The sequence below is a fragment of the Thunnus maccoyii genome, chromosome 12 (genome assembly GCF_910596095.1).
Source record: "Thunnus maccoyii chromosome 12, fThuMac1.1, whole genome shotgun sequence".
Classification (NCBI taxonomy): domain Eukaryota; kingdom Metazoa; phylum Chordata; class Actinopteri; order Scombriformes; family Scombridae; genus Thunnus; species Thunnus maccoyii.
The window spans coordinates 18,090,831-18,113,232 of NC_056544.1; the positions used below are offsets into that span (position 1 = coordinate 18,090,831).

General features: G+C 38.1%; 1 protein-coding gene across 4 annotated transcripts in view; it reads right to left on the reverse strand.

Annotated features, from left to right (window-relative positions):
* Positions 1–18,797, reverse strand: part of st18 (ST18 C2H2C-type zinc finger transcription factor) — a 43,077-nt gene extending 24,280 nt beyond the window's left edge. The window contains exons 1-2 of one of the 4 annotated variants that reach the window (XM_042429806.1): positions 18,767–18,797; positions 15,866–16,046 (exon numbers count right to left, since the gene is read on the reverse strand). In XM_042429806.1, the coding sequence (XP_042285740.1) occupies positions 15,866–16,046; positions 18,767–18,769 (184 nt within the window). In that variant the 5' untranslated portion in view covers positions 18,770–18,797. Of the gene's footprint in view, positions 1–15,865; positions 18,551–18,766 lie in introns of those variants that run through there. The other 3 variants (XM_042429805.1, XM_042429803.1, XM_042429804.1) reach the window with 3 other exon arrangements.
* Positions 18,798–22,402: the final 3,605 nt, after the last annotated feature.

Genomic DNA, 22,402 nt, shown 5'->3' on the forward strand with positions numbered 1-22,402 from the left:
CCTCGCATTCAGAGTGGTTTTATCAGCAGCAAACAGACCTGATTACTGGCAATTACACTCTGATCTAGGGGAAGGAGAAAAAAAGGGTAAATGTGCGGGGTAACTTCTGTGTTTATAGTTTACCCCGGGAATAATTTTCACATTAATTTTACATGCTAAGTGTTTTCTGTTTATGTATAATAAAGAGCAAACGGCAAGAGATAGCACTTTTTACTTTCATATTTCCTTGTAATGAATGTCTGAGGATATAGAGAGTTGATCTCAATTTATATTTACCCTGTAGGTTTGAGCTTTAGAGGTTTGAGCAGCGTTACCATCCACTGTGCAGAGAAACAGCTAAACATAAAGCCTAAAGGTGAGCTGGCAGAAATATACCTGCTCACACCTATTCTGTTGGAAGAAGGTAAAATTGTATACAGAAAGCAGGCGATTGCTTTTGCCATTTTCCATTGACATGCAAATGGCTTCGTGGTGAGTAAATTAAGCTCTGCCGAGAGATTAAAATCAACTTCTGTTCAGAGAGTATTTAGATAAACAACTTTTATTTTTTTGTCTTCTTTGTGAGGTGGCCAGGGAGCCATCAGACGGCCTGTGCCTAAATACCAGCTGGACATTAGAATAATAGCCGAGATACATTTTAGGAGGGGGGGAGGGGAAAAAGAGCTCCATAATGTCTAATTTATGTTTAAAGCATGGCCTACAATGATGGGGTTTTTTTTTCACAATGTTTAATTATTGATTATATGAACCTAATCAACACTTAACAGCACTGGAAATTTCAGTTGCATAAAGGGGCATAAGATAACAAACAATTTTGTATAAATTTGCCCCCTTGAATGCTTTAAACATCAAGGCGAGTTTTATTTCTAGAGCTAGATCAAAGCGAAAGAAAAAGATGGCGACTTTTACATCTGCCTTGTATGTATATGCCCTTTCAAATAAAAGGAAAATACACACTGTATCTACAAGAAAATTATTCTGCCGACAATTTATGAGCATTCCTCCGTTTGATGAAGGTTCTGGATTCATGCAGACAGTCAAAAATCTTGAAGTCAACTGCGATTTCAGATATAACAGCCTCACAGCTACCCTGACGGCCAAGCAAAGTGTTTGTGCCTTTTGCCAAAGAGTACTTTTATAGAGGAGCGTATTGGCATCTTATCACTTCTCCAAGACAGAGATGCTTCAATAAAAGAACACAGCTCACAGAATTCTTAACAGACAATTAGGAGCCTGGCTAGCCACTATCGCTTCAATGATTTGTTATGATGGCATAACTACAGGGGAAACTTGTTATTGGATGGAGTTAGCAAGAGTCCCATAAAAGAGTCAGATGGTGACACCTTTGCCGAGGTGATTTATGAATCTTGTAATCGCTTTCCAAAGTCATCCCAAAGCCTTCCCTCTAAATTGAGTTCATCTGGAGCCGGACCACACAGAGGCACCAAGTCCAGATTGTTTCTTCTGACATCAAAGAGCCAATTTCTGTTTTTGACCAAATTTCTGGTGCTCTTAGTTCCCTCATTGTATGAAAGGGGCCTAGATGATATGCTATTTTATTTGTGAATTTCAATCCAATTAAGAACACCAAAATATTGAGACAAATAAAATTAGTATCTTCTTGCACTACACTATGCATCAATAGCATAATAAATGGAGCGGCAGACAATTCATCCATTGGCAAGTCTCCAGTCTACCAAACCACTCTCATGTTAGTTTGAATCTTTGAATTCTGTCGTGAACATGGTTTTTCAAACCTGTCTAATTTGGGGACAGGTGTTTGGGGAAAAAGAAGTTCCAGCCCTGGTGTAACAATGAGCAGAGTAATCCTGCTCATTGTTCCTGCCCAAGGAGGCCCTTTCATGGAGGAGGTTGCACCAGGTGGTCTGCAATTTGGAGAAACGTAGTAACCGTTCCAGCTAATCCCCCATCACAAAAGGCAGGTCTCCAGTGCTCCAGGGCTCTCCGGGGCAAAGGGAAAAGTTTACCTCGAACACACAGTGTCTGAAAGGAGTCAGGGACTCGAGCAGTGATTCCTAATCAGATTGCGCTGAAGTGAACAGCTCGCATGGCAGCTGTAGTTTTCCCAGGGTTAATTACCTTTCACTGCTCTCTCTAAATGAGTCAGCTGTTCCTGTCATTAAACAACTCCACTCTATCTCTGCTCCTCTGTCCTCCACACACATGTGCACATGTGCACACGGACACACGCGTTCACACACGCACACTCGCCCATACATATATAGAGATGCACCATTGTTTTTCCTATAGTACATCTTTTTTATAATGGGGTATGGTGATCAAGCTACAAGCCACTAAAACATTAATTATTTGGATATTATAGCAACTTTGATCACCTAACTAATCAACCAATAGCCATTTAAATGGAGGTTGCTATCTTTTTATTTATGCTACTGATGTTTATGCAGATTGAAGGCAGTATTCCCAATACACCTCCCCTACCCTGTTAAAGGAAAATAATACCAATCTGTCAAGGTCTTATTCTAAACAGCCCCTTTGGTACTAATTGAGTATATATAGGAAGCAAACATGTTCACATATGCGCACACACAAACACGGGCATACGTACACACACACAAACACGCGGATTCACATACATGCACACACACAAACAGAGTCCAGCTCTGATATAGTTGTGCTGTCATCAATTCTGAACAATCTGTCTGCTTACTGAGCTCAGTGGCTCAGGATGTTGGGGGAGTTTTAAGTGATTTTTGCCACTGTATGGTAAAATCCCTTGGCCACCTGGATTACAAACTCTAGTCCTTTAACTCATGCCAGTATAAATCCGTGTTAACTCGGATTTACCTCTGGCATATGAATTCTCAATCTGCGTAAGCTTTGTTTGGAATGAGTCAAACATAAGTATTTCATGCAGTAAGGATGCCCAATGGTGAATTCCTATTTCTGTGAAACACATGCTGGGAAGTAGTTCAGGACTAAATCAGTTATCAGAATAACAAGAAGAGAAAAAAAAGCCTTCAGCAGTGTTTTATTACACTGAAGAGGTGAGGCCCGTGTTGTCGTCCTCGGTTCACAACCAGGTGGAAGTGTGCAATACTGCGCTGTGAAATCCACGTAACCATGGTGACGGATATAAACTCAGAGCTGTACGCTGTGGTCAAGAGTTTAATCAGATTCCTTATACCAAGATTTTGCCTTGCTTATTGTCAGACAAACATTATTTGCTCAGTTGTTCAAACACAAGCCCTGGTCTGCTACCAAAGCGATCATGATAAAATAAAATATGGCATGAGCAGCCTGGAGGATCTAAATTAAGTATTATCCAATATCCATACAATCTCTCACACTCACACACACACACACATACACGCTTCTGAGCTAGCAGAGTTAAGCCAGACTATTTTGTACTTAAAAGGTTAGCAAGGCTGTTTTGTGAGTTTGATCCATGCTTGCCAAATCAGCAGATGGTCCATGAATATGATTATATGCATCAATAAAAGGAGTAATCTTTAACAAAATGTAAATTTGACTTAAGTCCAGGGTTTAATATACACGATGGACTTTAACCCACTTTCCTGCCTGACAGTAGAGCATGATAAGCTAATGCACTTAAATTTTAGCATTACAGCAATCACTACTGATGCTCCAGTGCTACCATTCAGAGATCAAAAAGTGGAGACCGAGGAAAGGTACATGATACTGTAACTGCAAAGTGCTCAAAATGTGCATGTTTGTGTTGAAACAACATCTATTCACCTTTGAGTGAGTATCTTGAGTTCAGTAATCAATACAAACTGAGTCTGGGTGCTTAACAAGAACCTCTCTTGTGCTGTCATGCTTTTATCTATTATACATCTCAATGCTTTTTAGATAAATCCTTGGACAACACTGAGTCAAGCTTTACTTAAGGATCAACGACATTAAACTATCTCTGAGTAGCCTACAATCTTAATACAAATACACACACAAATCTTTTTGTGAATAAAAAACAAGTCATAGCTCCTCTACAAACTAACCTGAAGTTCAAGTACAAGGCAAGAAAGCGGCTTAGAGAAGGAAAAGTTTTAGTAGCAATTGAGAAGTTAAGAATGGTCGAGTAAAATGTGATGATCTTATTCTGAGTCACATGAAAAAACAGCATCACTGTTATTGACCCTTCCATGAATCTACTTATCTGAGCCAGAGGCTTACAGCACAGCATATCCTTAAACAGACAAACAGAATCACTTGTCTCCCTCATCTAAATGCACTCATGTTAACATGTCCGACAGGGCAGAATCGCGAGCTCGACTTACCATGCCCCTTTTAGCCTTTGTTTTGCATCTCATAGTGACATCGGGGAGGAGACGGAGCAGAAGGATATCGAGGTGGGGTACAGGGTAGTCCAGAGTCTCGCTGCTGAGAGTGTGTTTGGTGTGTGTGCACTGTGGACACTGTGATATTCTCCCGAAACGCTAAGCTTTTTTTTTTTTTTTTTTTTTGTAGCCTTTGTGTCATTCACTTAACAACCAATCTCATTAGCTGCTGGGCTACAATGGGCTGAATTATTTTCTGTGTAAATACACCACATGGTGATCCTCAAGGTAAGACCTCTGAAGGTCTTTTTAATCACATAAAAAGATAGATTCTCCCCAGAAAAAAAAAAAAAAAATCAATGACTACTGGAAAGAACAGACTGCTCCTAAAAAGAATTGAATAAAACAGTCATTTAGAGTGTTTTTAATTGAGGAATGGGATTATTTATATTCCTCAGGGTCTGTGGTGAAGAGAGTATGAATGTGTAATTATGTGACTGTAATTAATATAACATGATCGTATAAACATGTAGCCTTGACTTGGTGATATTTGGATCACAGATGGGTAATGTGAGAATGAATGTATGTATGCCTCTACTCAGCTTTTTATTTTATTTTGGGGGTAAAATATGTGATGATAGGTAACAACGCATATAAAAAAACTGGTTGTTTTCAAAATCGTGAACAGATTTAGTTTTTTAACAAATCTCTAGCTGCTTTGCTTGTTGGTGCAGAACCATGAATCCATGTAAAATGTAACTATTGTAAGTACTTGAAGTCATGACAGCTGTCTATAAGCATCAGGGACATGTCTATTGGCCAACTTGACCCTTGTTAGAAAACAAAACTAATACAAAAAGAGAATACTGCAGCCTGGGACTGCCGAGCCGGGTCACTGGAGATTTTCCAGACAAACGCCGCACAGGGGAGGGGAGGGGAGGGGAGGAAGAATAAAAAGGACAGGCTCAGAATCTCATTTTAACAGACCGCACACAATCTGGGCTCCCACAGAACTATCTCTGCCTGACCGCTTTCTATTTATCCCTTATCAGTGTTTACCAACCGCTAGTTTTCTTTCATTCACACTGTGAGGCAGTTCTCTTACTATCAGTCAACAGCTGACACCGTGGAACAGCCTCAAAGGCAAGAGGAAGGGATCAAAACTAAACCAAAGCTGTTTAAACAATACAACAGAGGAAATAAATTCATAAATCCTAATTCTTCCCAACCCACAAGGGTATAAGCAGATCCTTTATAGTTAGGCCAACAAACAAAACCAGAGCCAATGAGGTACATTACAATCAAGGTAAATTCTGAAATATATTTAGAAAAAAGAAAGGCGGAAAAAAATCCCATGTAATATTAATTGGAACATTTCATAGTCTTGCCCTGTCAAGCAAATATAACTATTCACTAAAAGGGGTTTTCTGTTGTGCTTTATTATCTTTTTTTTTTTAGCAAAAATCCCATTTGATTCAACCTTGTTAACATTTTTAGATCATTTTGCTGTATAGTAGTACCAAGCATGAAAAATGACATCATAACAACACTATTAGGATTTTAAAAAATATATAATCATCATTAAATACCAAGTTTGTTTTTATTTTTTAACGTAAAGTGTTTCGTTAGGATCAGTCCACTCATAAAGGAACAACCAGAAAAAATAATGAAAATTACATTTTAAGCCTGTATATTTAATATAATGAGGATTACTGTTATCTAGAATTCTAACTTATTTCTATTACGACATTAAATTTATTATAGGCTGAATTCAAATGTATGTGCTAATACTAGTATTATTTTAAAGTAATACATAGCTACTGGAACAGATTCCTGACACTATATGGATTATACATTTACACGAGACCAATTATAAACTATATTATAGGCTGCATGGAAAGACTATTTATACATTTTTTTAAAAAAGCTATGAGTACCAATAGAAGAAAAAATAAATTTGAAAGCAATTGTTCACACTGTTGCTTTACATTTTTTTCCAGTAGGACACAGAAGCAGTACTGTTTTTCTGGAATACTGTTCAAAAGTTAAGTAATTAATTACATTTATCCTTTCACCAGCTGCTCAACAGCAGATGGATCATTTCTGAGACCTTGTTGAATTAAATCCACATAATTCATTTCCCTGGATTAACTAACTGAAGTTTAGGGGAAAAACAGGTAACACAATGTGTGCTAGATTGACATGCATGCTGGGGGTTTTTCGTGCGATTTTGGCGTTTACATTGTGTGCACCCGACGGCAACTTTCATCAACGTTTAATTTAGAACTAAAACGAGCTATTAGAAATCAGAAGATCCCGAATTATAAATATCTTTATTTGTATTGCTTTGCTACATAAAACATTTTTTTTTCCATCAGACAAGTTCAGAGTGTATTGAAACTATTTGAGTAAGTTTTGTGAATCCAGTTTTGGTCAACACTGTTGGACAGCAGGTACCATGGACATTTCCTGGAGGCGAACAGAGGTTACATTAATGTGTTGTGTAGCAACTAACATCCCTGTGCTTTGAAGAGGAGGGTGGGGGACAGAGAGGAATAATACCTCTTACTTATCACTGTTTTACCACGCAGCCCTGCCATTGCCTGTGCTGCTTTTGTGATTAAAACAACGCGTAGAGGTGTAACTTTATAACCTCATTAACATCTCCTGTCTTCATATGTTATAACCTCTACATAACTTGCCAAACTTTACCATGGCTTATCAAGGTCTGACACTGACAATGTCTTTTGTCTTTTTCTAGCAGAATGACAACTGGCATCTCAATTTATTTCACCACTTAAGTTTTTCACTGAAATTCTCCAAATTTAAAAATGATTTAAAACCCCCTTCACAGGGTATAATGTCTCTGAAAGGCAGCCAATTGATATGAAGAACAGATATAACACATAATTTCAGTTTACAGAAATATTTTTTGAGCCTAACCTGTATTGTTTATTTTCTGTTTCAGTTCACAGAATCAAAAAGACAAGGAACAAAAACTACAAAGACATTAAAGGTGTTATAATATCAGGAAGAATATAAGTTCACCCACTAAGCTAAGCCTGCTCTAATTTGAATAAAAGCAATCCTACCTTTGTTTAATAATGATCAACTTAAAGTTGGGTCATTCAAGCAGATTCTGAGCCATTAGTGTGCCACAACTTACTAGTAAATGATGAACTTTTCTAACCAGCATCCGTCCTCTTAAATCAATAGTTACTCTGGAGACTGTCGAGTGCTTTGGCCCCTCAGAATCTGTTCAAAGCTAAGACTTGCCCACATATAACACAAAAGTTCACTTGTAGACTATGTTACTATCATACTACATGCAGCATTAGCATATAGTTTTCAAACTTTACCACAGTTACGATGCAAATAATTACAGAAATTAAGAACAGATTGTAATACCTTGGCCTTGCTGATTTTGTACAAATTTGTAAAAAGACTTGCCCACAGAGTATAACACAAAGGCTGATTTGTAGACAATTTTACTATCACACTACATTCAACATTAGCATACAGTTTGCAAACTTTACCGGACTTACCACGCAAATTACAGAAAGCCAGAACAGGATGCAATAAAATACTTGACTGACTGTTCAAATATGTTATTGGAACATGGAGTCAATGTTTAAGTGCATTAGGCTCAGTGGTCTTGTATGTACAGCTGTCACTGTCAAAGCCACAGGCAACCTGACAATGCTTTGTCTCTGCACACAATACGAACATGTGTTCTTCTAAGACAAGCTTATACTCCACACAAATGCTGTGAATTTAATCTAGGTAGACAGTATCTCATGCTATCTGGATGATCAAAAATAGGTCATGCCTCTCAAAAAACAGTTTGAGCCATTTAATCTCCTCTCAAACTGAAACCTGGACAGAAGCTGCGTTCGCTTTCCAGCAAAGATTTTCAGAACACTGATTTACATCAAGCAAACAATGTTCATCATCTCTGCAATATTTTCTAAATACCCACTGACACAGTTCCAAACAATTGCCAGCATAATTCTATTTCACATAATCATGTAAAATCCACAGCACATAAGTTTAGCGGTTGAATAAATCTAAGTGTAAATCTAGATAAGTTTCTAACACATTTCAGCTCCTGTTTTAGATTTCATATGACAGCATCTAACAGCATGAGCTAAAAGGCTTGTCGTTCACATATGCGATACAGAGTATCAGTGATGATAAATGCTGACCAAACTGACAGTATATTAAATAAAAAGAACTTTGACACCAACCTAGTGCTGTGATCCAAAAAGTTTGATTTTCTCCCAGTCTCTTGATAGCTGAGCTGGTGCTGTGGCTTTGAAAGGTAGTCCCCAGGAATATGACATACTGTGCCTTTGACAGCCTCGAGATAAGCACCTGCGTTCGGGTCCCTTTTTACGTCACACCTCCCCATTCACAGCCCTTCAACATGATGCACATTTGCACATCAACAGCCACCAACCCCCCTCCTCGCTCTACTCCCACATCAAAACACACAAACAGGCACACAAGAAGGCAGATGCGCGCACTAGCCTCTACTCATGCGCGTGTGCACACTCGCACAGACGCCACAGATTCATGTGCGCTAAGTGGAGATGCAACATACATGCATGCAAACGCACACGTGTGCACACATACACACTCACAGGTGATTTATTCCTTTTTTTTAACTCTTTCATCCAGCCCTATTCCTCTATCGATCCTTATTCTATGTGCTGTTTTTTTTAAACTTTCACTTGCTTTGTCATAAGACCAGGGCATATGCCCCCCCAACCTCCTCATACATCACTCATCATGCAAATGAGAGGGAATGTCACTCCTCAGCAGCAGATGGCCAGGGATGATAACAATGGCTCAACAGACCAGTTTCAATGTCTGCGACTTTATCGCTACGGCAACAACAAAAATAGATGATATGAAATCCTTGTCTGTTAATTTGATTTCCTCCCTTTTAATGTTTGTACCTGTCAGTCTGTTTCATTTCTCCTGGTCCATTTGAATGTAAAAGCTTTGTCCGAGGTCTTTCTGTCACAAGAAGTCTAGCTATCAGTAAAAGGCAGAGACCTGGAAATGATTTTTGGTGACTACGGAAGGCTGCTGCCTAGCAGTTATTCAAGTAATTAGGTGTAATTCCTCCCTGTAGGCCATGTTAGCCTCCTGAGTTAGCTCATGCGTTCGACAGGCCTGGATAGAGACAGGGAAGAATAAAAGAAGAAAGGGGCCCCGAGAAATCACAAATGCAGCTTTTCAAACACCCCCCAGCCAAAGTGATGTCACCCTGCGTCCTGCTGACTCCTGTTCATACAAGCCCCCATAGCAGAGAGTAAACAGTGGAAGCGTTTAGCAAACAGGGCCAGATTACAATGACAAAGGCAACCACACTTCTGGGTGGAGCCTGGGGCGAGAGGGGCAAAAGAGGGGGGTGGGATGGTGTGGCTCAGGATTTAAAATAAGTGATACCCATGAGGGGGCCCCCCCTCAAGATCCAAGCGTAACCCTTCCCCAGCTGATGGTAGGGGCCACCCAAACATGCTTATCTCTCGGTGATGTCCCCCCCAGTCCCCGGGGACTGACGTGTGAACACAATATGTAATAATAATGTATTTTCAGTTCTTTTTTCTGTGATTTGTGCATTTGGTTATGCAAGGCTGGAGACTTGAGGATGGAGAATATCATTACTTAAGGTTTGGCAGTTGATCATCACCTTGTTTAATGCCTCATTTGAAAGTCTAATTTCTAACTGTCTTCAAGAGCCAATTCATGGTACACTGTGAAAGAGACATACAAAGAGGGTTAGACCTGCTCTGTTCTCCCCTCTTTCACCATTGGCGTCTGATAATCGTACAAACATATGAAAGTAAAGAATCATCTATCTAAGCATCTTATCAAATAACATGTTCCTTCTTTGTTTGCTGATGCAGACAATCTCGCTGTGAGGACACAGCAAGCTTGTTCTAGGGAGGATTATTTCATGTTCTGAACTAGACATCACTACTGCTTGAAGACGAATTCACAAAAAGAATCAGCTCATGTAAAGCAATCTTGACAAATTGTGAGAGAGCAACATATTTAGGACTACACAACACTGCCATTATAAAATGTAACATTTTCTTTTGGCCCTAACATCTGTTCAAATCTCTAAAAAAAAAAAAAAACACAACCTCATTCAGAGCCAGCATAAAACATAAACTAGTGTTTTGTCAAGCTTTCATCAACTGAAAATGTGGGCATAACTGGCGAGAGCTGATGGAGAAATGAAAGAGGAGTGGGTTGGACAAAATTACATGTCAAACAAGGGTTCACATTTAAAAAGTCCTGCTCATATTTGTAGAAAGTGTTTGATTGCATTTAGAAAGGTATTACAATGGGTCACATCTGTGTCTAAAAGCTTTTTGCATTCTGCTGCAAATTATGTAAGCAAAGTGAAGTGTCACAGCACCCTGTTGTTTTGAGCACTATACCTTCCTCCTGTGAAACCTACACAAATATGTTTAACTGAATTCTTCTAATGCACTGCAGGATCAAAATGTCAGCAGTATAACTTCAACAAACCCCCTCACTCAACACCGCACCCCGTAATTTCAACAAAGCAATGCGACTAATTTCACATGGCAGCCCGTACACCCAAACAACAATACATATTCACACTGTGCCATAGAATATGATAGATGTGTAAAAATCTATATTAAACTGTGGTTAATTTCAGCTATAATGCTTTAAGCTTGGTCTAAAATGACACAAATTCATCTCCTTGGTGGTACTGAACCCTCATTGTTCAACCACTTGATGCTGCTTGTTCATCACAGAAAGTCACATAAAAGGACTGAATTAAATTTTAAAAAATGTATTTGCATATGCAAATATGAGGAACCAAACATAAGTGCATGTTGTTGATATGGCTCCAGGATGTAGAACTATCTTTATGTTAATGTCAGCAGACAGGGAATATTCTTTTGAAAATACAGTACATTTTTCATGGGGATCATTATCTACACTGCATGTCACTGTGTCTCAGTTAAAAGAAATGATTAGATTACTTCCCAGCAATCCCCTTTGGGGTGATTTGTGTGTGACTGTGGGCAACCTTACAATATGTTTATTCAGTGTCCTTTGAAGACACTTCAATAACATTTCAAATGTTTTATGGACAAATATAGGATGTTTTCTATCTCTGCCTTGAACTGCCGCCTTTAGAACAAGGGCCCTAGCTATATTTGAGTTTGTTGTCCAAACTCACTGAATCCTCTTCTCACAGGGTTAATACATTCAGGTAGTCCTCATAAACTAATAAAATGACTAACGGGCCAAAGATCCAGTTTTAAAAGAAGTGACATGTGACAAAACTTCAACTTCTGCAGCATTAAAACTACAATTATATGTTGTGAGTGTAGATTAATTCCTAAAACCACGTGGATCCAGAAAAAATGTTAATCAATATGGCCGAATAAATAATCATCTACATAACTGCAGGTCTAATTTATTCACTTTATCAGTAAGAATGAGCATCTGATTGCTTACATCTGAGAAATCAATGCTTGACTGGTCAGTCGATGCGTGGCTTTTGTAGTTCATAGGCCATAGACTCATTGTGTTGTGTCATTGAGAGGTTAGGTCCAGATCTGGGCGTCTCTAGGGGTCCCTGCCCATCTTTTCTACTCAGGCGGGCAGACAATGAAGCAGACACGCCTATAAATGGCCAGATAGAGGCTTGGATGTTCAGCCAAAAACGAGCATCTAAACAATGGTAACAGGTGTGTATAATGTGTGCTTTGATAATGACCTTGGTGGCCGTAATAGTATGTCTAGACACAACTAACAGGAGGCATTTCTGTCTGGTCTCACAAGTCCCGTGGGTGCTCAATTGCAAAATCTTAAGGAGTGGTTATTGGTCGGTGATCGTTAGTTAAGACTAAAAGAAAAATGCATTAGATGATATAGCCTGTAGCAAGCCGGCAAAATGTTTTACTATGACACTGGAAGCAGGAGATGCATCAAAAAAGTTAAGTCTGCCACTCAATGGTAATTTTTTTGTTCTGTCTTTAAAATATTTGTAGGGCAGTTTGCATAATAAGCTAAAATCATCTTGAGTATTCAGAGATATGCACTTGAATAAAAAGAAAAAACTCCATTAATGTGGATGGCTTGCATTTTTTGATTGCGCCAGATACAGGAAGCTTGCTGACATGAACTAAAATGCAAATGCCCCTTTCAGCAAAACAAAGAAATTGATTATGAAGTAAGTTTCTTCAGCGCAAGTAGCTGGCTTTGAGTGATTAATGGGGGTGGGTCATTGATTTCCTTTTGTTTAGATCTTGGTTAACTTTCTGGAGACACAATTATAATTTGTTTCCAAACAATAAATCCAATCTAGCTTGAGCAAATTAAATTTCCCTGTGGCCTCTTCTGCGTCATTTTACATCTGAAATGGATTGTTATCAAAAGGCATTGCATGTAAATGTCTGCTGTTTCTGTTTATATTTGTTACATTTCTGATTAGATATTGTTTTTCTCAGTGCATTGGAAGGTGAGCACCTCCTAAGATTAGAAAGAGCTGTTTACAGAGATCTGCATGACTTGTCAGCTACATTGCCAAGGGTTAATCTTCCAATTCTCACTTCAATCGCTGTATGTCACACACATCAACATTTCTGATGAGCCATCTATCTACAGTATGTGAGAAATACTGTCTACATGTTATCTGAAAAACACAAAAGTGTTGTGTATATGTTGAATGATGAATCTCCACATTAGCTTTGCAAAAGGTTGTTGAGATGTTTTTGACTTATCGCAGCACAATGTACCTTATATTTGTGTATATTTGCAAGTCAAATTGCAGTGTTCAGACTACTTTATTGAAAGGCTTTTGCCACATTCTTCAGCTTCATAACTTTGAAAACTTCCACAGATCCAGACATTTATACTTCCTGATTTCTCGCATCATCTCTCCAAGATAGTGATAATACGATTTCTGTGTTTTTCGCTGTTGAGAAACAAACTGGATTATGAGCAGATCACTACATAAACAGCTTTCTAAAAGGAGGCAGCTATTTTAAAAAAGGCTGAAGAAATGCAAAGAGGGATTTAAATTTTAATTTGAATTTATTCCAGCAAGTGAAAGGTTCTTTTGAGAGGGGATTTCAGCAAAGATGATGGTATTTAAAAGTGATAAACAAGCATCTAAACCTCCAGTGGAAAACAGTCATTTTGCTTCTTTCTAGTGTAGGGGAGGAATTGGGCTTGCTATGGTCACATCCAAAAAATAAGAATAAGTAATAGTAGTAATTAAAATGTAAATAAGCGAGATCCATGGAGATATTTCAACTGATTTCTGTGATAAATTGTGTAATTAACATTTTGTCTTGACACACCTTATGACTCTGGATGTATAGCTATATGTCCTCAGGTGTAAATTCATGTTCTCTGTGTACTTGGCATAGAGTACTTTATACTGTATATGGATGCTTAAAAAATCTTTCACACTTATCACATGCAATTTGAATCCTGTGCCTCAACACCGGAGAGGAACATCAAGCAAAGTTCAAAATGAAATGCCTTACAAATTAGGAAGAAGATGAAGAATTGTGGTTGTGCAGTTTGAGGCAGTATCCGGAAAATCTAGTGATTTTTTTTGGATGAATAATTCACTCTGGGCAGTCACATGTCACATGTATGTGACGAGGATGATTAACCAAGGCTGTCATCTATTATAATTGTAATATATGGATTATAATGATGTGACTGGATTTCAAATGTTGCTATTCTCTTCTGGATGACCACTAAACTTAAGCAGAGAAACCTATGCCACACAAGAAAGACAAAGAGTTACATCATTTTGTTGAACAGTTAATCCGATCATGGACAGTGTTTGTGCATTTGCTATCTTCGGAAAATGCCAGCAAAGGCGCTAAGTAAACCTATTTTACAAGACTCCCTCACAAGGATACAGTGCCAGTATCGGGATAAAATTTCACACAGCGGCATGGCTCAGTCACATAACCTAAGCAGGCTTAGGAAAATGGAACACTACAAAGTATTGCACTTTCTTCCTGTATGTCTGTTGCAGCATACAAAATGTTTGGATGACTGATGCGAGTTTGAGCATGAAAGCCAAAGTGAACTAATGGCTGAATAGCATGTAGATACTGTTGTTAATGCTCTGAGTTGTTTAAAATGGTAGATTATGGAAGTGTGCACCTGGCATTCTGCAGGCTAGCCTGGCAACACTCCTCCCTTATAATTATAATGAACACACAGTAATTCAGGGTTGAGGCTGAAATACGAATGATGTCCTCTGAGACAGCTTGTTTTAATGGTTATGCAGAAGAGTTCCTAGAAGTGCAGATGGCAGATGCAAAGCCTTTGAAGCTATTTACAGATTGTACACTATAAGGTATGGAAAGACCCACAGTGTGAGGCCATATTGCTCTTTTGTGCTTCTGAATTAGACATTAGGCTGGCTCATGAACCACTAATGAAAGCTTAAGATATATTTAAGAATATGTTTACTACATTATTGATAATCTGTTATGCTAACAAGTTACATAACATAGCAGTAAAGAGAGACAATGGTATGATAAGGACTGCATGGCCTGTTTGTTTCATCCAAATACCCCACTGTTCTTACTTTGTCCACATAGGGGTGCATTTGCTCCGAACTGGGCCCTCATTTATTCTTTAATTTCACTGTCTAAAGCCCTACATCAGTATGTTAGAAGGATAAAAATGGAAAATATGGAACATAGTAAGCTGTAAATAAGATACATGCTACATGAAATAAATTCACAAATGGTAGTCTGAAAGCCATTTTGCTTTGTCACTGTCACTGAACCACCAAAGCTGGCTCATCTGGCCATCCATAGCAACATGATTCATTTGCTTTAATTGTAAACATGTCTCATAATTATACTTTAGACTATTTAATTTCTCCTGTCTTGTTCATGAATTTAAAATATTTGTACCTGTTTGCACCGAAAATATTCCACCAGTGTAAATGTTTTCTCATGTACATCATGGTTAATGTATGTCTATCCCTGGCACAATCCCAAAGTCATATAAACCAGTATGAAGCCTTTGAATCAGCCCACAACTGTGATACAAGAACAGGTATTGAAACAACAAAAATGTTAAACTCCAAGAAAAAGTTTTGCCGCATTAAAGTCACATAGGAGCCACATTAGCATGTGAAAAGAATAAACAGGAGCATTCTCAGTTACACACTCCACCTGGCTGCTAACCAACGTCCTTGTCAGAAGTCCACCCACCGCACTGGCTAACACTGAAAGACCTCCTGGGGACCGCAGTGACCATTCACTCGGTTCTCTCTTTTTCCCATGCACCTGTGACTGTTTTTGTGTTTGCTATTTTTTGCTTTGTCTTTTTCTGGCAACACCATATCATCGGAGACACACTTTCCCTCAAAAGGAATTCTCTTGCCCAACAATGTGGTTTGTTTGTTCACCGGATATGGCAGGCCACAGAGTCAAACGAAAAAAAAACAAGTCACCACAGTAATAATTAAAATTGCCACAAGAAAAATAAGCTAAGAGACACAGCAGTATGAATGAACTTGAAATAAGAAAATAAAGTACTTTTACCAACTGGTTTCTTGCCGAGTTGGGGGGCTTCACAGGTGCAGTTGGATAGGTTCTCCTCCTTACTCTCCTCGGACGGCTCATCCGGCTTCTCCATGGTCCTGGACCTTAGAGAGCTGCTTTTCCATTTTCCAAAGGACTTTGCCACAATCGCTTTGTCCGCTCCTTTCATTGTTTTCTGTAAAACACATTTACAGCATGACTTCCCAGGTTTATCCCTCTTGTGAGCCATCTGCCCCCTTTTTTGGCTCTCAATAAACCTGGGCTCATCTTTCCCAAACCCAAAGTAAGAGAGAATTAGGGCATTGTGTGCATATGCATTCTCTTAAGCATTCCAGAAAATTTCCTGATTGCCCTGGCATCTTTTTTAGAGAGCGCTTGGACATTGTTTTTCTCCTGACATTTTGCAGTCCTGTGTGGAGAGAACGGTAGTGATTGAAACAGTATAAAACAATACTTTGCAAAGTACCCACACAGTAAACAGTAGATGGAAACTGAAAAAAAACAAACATGTTTTCACATTTAATCCAACTTAAAGGAAATAAAAATAGCACATTATGCCCTAATTGAGTGCTGTACAGTCCGCAAATACTATTACAAGGCCGATCAGGATTAGCAGTGGAACATACCTAGTTATCTATTTCTGAGTGCCAAGACTGCTAGCAGTGGGCAACTAAATTTCAAAAGCTGGCAAATCCAGTTGTCTCCTAAATACAGAAAGTACTTAAATCCAGAGCTAACAGAAGAAAAAGACGGATAAAGGGTGCTCTGCATATCACCGAAAAGCTTGTGCACTTTTCAGAATCACTGGCTAGGTTAAACAAATATGCTAAGTAGAGATCAAAACAATCCTTTGATCTGCAGCCTAGTTTCCAGAGGAATGGCTTGGCTGTTGTTGTAAATAACTTGTATAAATCTATATACCATTTGCCTTCAGGTAATATCAAAAGTGCCAGGGATTCACAGGCAAATACCTTGTGGTTAGGAAATAGATCAGATAAAAGCATATAAATATTTCAGCAACACTGCACTCTGTCATTTTGTGTATTATAGCTGAGTTTTTAACCCCATATGATCATTTTAGTTGTTTAGTTCTACAGTAAAAACATGAATGAGTAATATGGTAAAATTACATTCTACCCCTTTCTATTTTGTAGTTAGTAAAAATGTTCCTACCTCCAGCATGCCATTCAGGTCAAATACAGAGTAAAACATTGTGCTAAACTTCATACAAAAGAGGCTTGAAGAATCAGAATGCAGAAGCTATGCAACTTGCTGACTAACTTTGCCCTCTGTTTTGATCGAGCACACAAAGAAAAACGCTGTCCATTCAAAACAGACAGCATAACTCTTTTCAGAGAGGGGGGACCGTGAACAAACGAGGCCATGTCCTGAGCTGCAGTCAGTTTCCCGTCAGGCTTGGACAGTGCACGGTGAGGGCCACAGGGACTGGGACCGGCTGACACCACACTCACAGGCAACAGAACAACTTTTGTGCACACTATCTTCCTCTGGTGATTTTTTTTTTTCTTTCAACCCAATTTGGACCAGTGTGCTTTTTGGTTTGCAACTTGCTTTACTGCAACCTCTTCGGTTATACTTCATAAATACATTGGCGAATTTGACAAACTAATACTTTCTGCAACATAATTTAATAGTGATACATTCTTCTTGAGAGTTAAATATCGTCATCATAATAAAACATGGCAAACAAAACAATACAACAATCAAAATTAGTCACTCAAGTATTTCCTAGATTGAAGGTCGCCCAAAACACACTAAACTTTTTTAAACAAAAAACAACATTGAACTTTTTTTTTTAGCTTTTAGCTTTTGATTTAGCTTTGAGAATAATGTATCATCTACATTAATACAAATAAAGCTGATCTGAGTTTAGTACCATGCTGACTTACTGACATTTTGTCGCTAACTACTCATTTTACAGTCTAGCTAACGTCCTTAGTAGCTGCTTACTTCTAGCTTATTTTAACTTTGACTGAGCTTTATTTTTTATCAACTCAAGAAATACTGTAACTAAACCATACCAAACTGGTTAAATAAAGCCTGACAAATAGAGAAAAGCCAGTTGCACAAAACCAAACTTTGAATTTAAAAAATTGCAAGTCTTTCGGATAAAACAACCAGCTGGGATCAACTTTAACACCAGGCTAAGCTAGCTAACGCAACAGACAACATGTTAAAAGATGGAGATGTTAACTAACTTACATCAAGTATAGACCAAACTTTACATGGTTTGTCTGGTCTGTTCAAATTACAACATTTTAGTATTTTTTTGTCAATTTTTTTGACAATGTCATATGTTGATTAAAAACACACACAATCCCAATGTTTCCCAATATTGCACATATTTGCTATAGCATTACGACTTGAGACTGCACACCCTGGGTTTAGAATATTTTACAGGATAAACTTCATTCAGAAACACTGTCTTCATATCACTTTCAAATGTCATATGTATGATGAAGAATGTTTTAAGTAGTCAATCTTTCTCTTCCATGACTCTCAGGTCTCCCTAACTGTGCTATGAATGTTGTAAATTATTTGGGTTTGTATTTAAATTATGTGTCCTAACTACAGACTGCCATTTTGCCCAAGTTTTTCTTGTAGAGATAATGTATTTCAAGAAACTTAATAAAGGTGCAATAAAAACTTTATTCATGACTATCAAGAATCATAATAAGATTAGTGAAAAGCAGAAAGGCATTCATCTTCAGAAAGGAGATAATACATTTTTTTCATTAATATAAAAACTTTTGACTCCCAGTTAGTGTTTTAAATCCTAAAAACTCATCTTAGGTGTTTGGAGGATATCATAGGAGCTTTATCTAGCCTCTCTAGAGTCCTAGAAAAGCAATTTTGAGAGAGAACAGAATGTACCATATTCTTGACCCGTCTGCCTCAGATGCTTGCTGTATATGGAACTGAATACTGGACGTGAATTGTATCATTCTCTGTGTCAACTTGTTAGATGGCAGTTGCTGTAGTGGAGTGGTGAGAGCGGCACATATGCATTATAGGAGAAAATTGTGAAATGACAGATTCCGGGTGTGATACTGAGGGAATGACTAACTAATAGGAGGGGTGCTCCAGGCTGTTAGCTTTGAAAAGCAGTTTGCACATTACTTTATCTTGTCAATCAGATTCCTGGAATGGAAGAGGTGACTGATAACTTGAATTAATTATTTTCTTATTGCATGCATGTGTTAATTCATGTTAATTTATGTCCTTTACAGGCCCAAGCCAGAATATCCAGAGTAAAGCGCCACCTCTGGCACCCAGATCACCACACCACTCTCTTTGCATATATTTATATCAAATGAAAGACTTTTTTTTAATCCTGTTGGAACAAGGACTGACTGCCAAATTTGATTTTTAAATGTACTTTTAAGCTGTTCATGGTTTACGTTTGCATTTTTCTTAACAACTGAACAACACGGAGCAGTATTTATGGCTATGATGGGATTTAAAAGTTACAGATTATTTTTTATAAGAAAATCCTACCCCTTAAAACATATCCTCATTCTCAAAGAACACAGCTAAATAACGTAGCAAAAGGTCAACACTCCTATCTCCCACAAGCCCTCTACATTCTTAAATCCTGTACGTACTAAATTTAATTCATTTTAATTATGTAGTTCATCCGCCAAAGCAAGGGTTACGTTTATAAGAATAGTTTTTTGTAGCAACAGCAAATCTGTATAATGCACAGAGCCTACTTTAAACAATTGCATTTCACTAAACATCTTTAAACATTTTGACAAATTTAACTTCCCCTGAACACAGAGGATAAGAGGAAAAACATTTCTCTGATGAGAACAGAAACAGCAAGAAGTTCTAACAAGGAAAAGCCTGCCAGGTGGCGAACTGGCTGCACCAACAGAACGCACAATCTGTCTGCTTCTCCTTCCAAACCATTGACAGCTGCCATCACCAGCCTTGCACACTCGCACTCAGTGGCTCCTCAGCTCCCTGCCCATCCCTCTTTAGTGTTTCCTGCTAACCTCAGAGACAGGGTCACCTGGCCCCCTAGTTGCCCGTCTGTGGGGCCCTGCTGGCCCCCTGGAGACCTGCCTGCATGGGGATGCATGGCTAACAGAGGTCTAGCAAATCCTCTTTAATATGCAAACCAAGGGGCTATTCCTTTGACCTGAGACCATAGCTTTTCTAACAGTGAAATCCAAAAATATTCAAGTGATGTATAACGATGAGATTTGATGAACAGTTTTTGATCTGCTGGTTATTTGATATTAAGTATTATCACAGACAAACAGCACCATATTCAGGTTTTTTAATCTTGAACCAGGTAGGTTATTTCAGTTTAATTAAAGTAATATGTTACATGATTGAATTACATTATGTTCCCCTCATCTCATCTGAAAATAAAATAACCTACAGTTTTAACATTTTTGTCAAATTGGAACAGCATTTCTCCTCTGAGCAAACCTAAGCACACAGATGCACAGAGGCTAAACTGAAGAGTGTTCCACAAAGCTAGCATTGCAACTGGGCTAAAAATAAAACCTGGCAAAGTTATTCTGATCCCTTATTGGTCCCATAGTTTGATTTCACATTTAGCATTTGCATTCCCCTCCGCATAAACATTTCATTCTTCCCTTCCTGCAGTACAATGAGACTTGAGTGACTTTGGCAGCAGATTTTGGATCGGTGCTCCTGAATCCACCAGTGTATGTTATCAGCAGGTAAACAAGCTTTCGAACAAAGCCATAATGGAACTGCAAGCGGCATAAAGAGGCTCATCTCAAAAGCTATACAACCCATCAAAGCTGGTGTCATTTCCTCAACACTGCACTGCAGCTGGAAAATGCATGGCTGTTAGTTACAGTTTAAATCGCCTGTCTATTTTCAGACACTTCAGAACTATTTGTATTGATTATTTACTTGTCAGTAAGCAGCCAGATTACCAAAATAAGACAACAGATTTTAATGTTTACTGGATTCTTTTCCATTTTGTTGTGTGGTAGGAAATCAAAAACTGTGTCATGCACTAAATTAATGGGATTTGCACTATAGGGTATTTGAATAATTATTTTCTACTGAAAATGAAATAGTTCTATCTATATTTGGAAGGATTACTGATGGCATTGAACTTAATGTGAAAATAATTTGCCCTTTAAATACATAGTTAAGCTATATCCTACACTTTCTGCTCACCAGATGCAATCTTGTTAACCACACTCCTGGATGCTTGTCACCAAACTTTCCACATATTTGCCTTTTGGGTACAGCTCAGATGCACAAGTAAACCTACGCACTCTCCTCCCAGTGAGTGGAGAAGCCTCAAAGCTCTCCTTTCATATGCTGCATTATCTCTATGGCGGTAATTATCCATAAAACTATGCCATCAGATGGTGATGATTTCCAATATGAACCCAGTAAATGTGTTTAAATTTTTGAATTATCATATTTATATGGATATGTGTTACTAATAGTGATTATGTTCGTCATGTGGGTAGAAAATCAACCATCCTTATATTGCGCATTCTCACATATTTCTCAGACATTTCATCACACATTTAATCTGCCCCTGTCTAAGATTTTCTACTGAACCTGTAGTCAAGGCAGAGAGGGGACAATAACGGATGAGATTATGAAGCATGTCTGTTAAAGCATGTCTGTTTGATCATCATTCTGTTTAGGTGAAGTTCTCTACTTGGTCTCTTCAGTCCCTGACAGCAGATATATAACCTAATCTCTTTCCCTAACCCTTTTCTTAGGCATGAATAGGGTGGAAATGTGATGGCATTAAGTCGATTTACTCCTTGGTTTGCAGTTTCAGCCTTAATGCCTCTTGGCTCTTCTTCAACACACTCGTTCCATTTAGATTTCAAAAATATAAATGTTATGTTAAGGCTTTCCTATTTATTTTCATTTATCCATCATTTGAAGTTCATGCATATATTTGCTCTACAAATAATGCTTGTTTATTTGCAGCTCCATCTATCTAGTATAGTGTCAAAGATATTGGAAAATCAAATACAACTTATGTATTATCTTCAAATACAGAAGATATCAGTAACAAAGGGCAAGATCTGAGACTATATGACATTCTTTGTGGATCGTCTCTGACATCATTTTGATATTTCACATTTACTCATCTAAACCTTAATTTAGTGCCTCCAGCATATTGACATGCAAAGAAAAGCCATTACAATGTGTCTTTGAATCTCAGCTGATGCCATTTAAAGCTGCATTAACATACCTGTCCTTATACAATTACTGGAGTGTATTTGTGATGAATTTATGCTTTTGTACATAGAAAAGTTAATCACTTTTTAACTTTTTTGCGTGATAGTGATAAGGGACATTAAATGTTTTGCATTATGATACAGTATATCATTCAGAAGGTCAGTACGGTGTTGTGTTTATTTCTGTCTTTTCCTCGTGCATTTGTTTATTGCAAGGGTTCAACAGACAGTAACCTGGCGTTGATAGAAAGTAATAAACATTTGTTAAAAAGAAATATTAAGTCTTACAATCCCGAGCACTATCAGC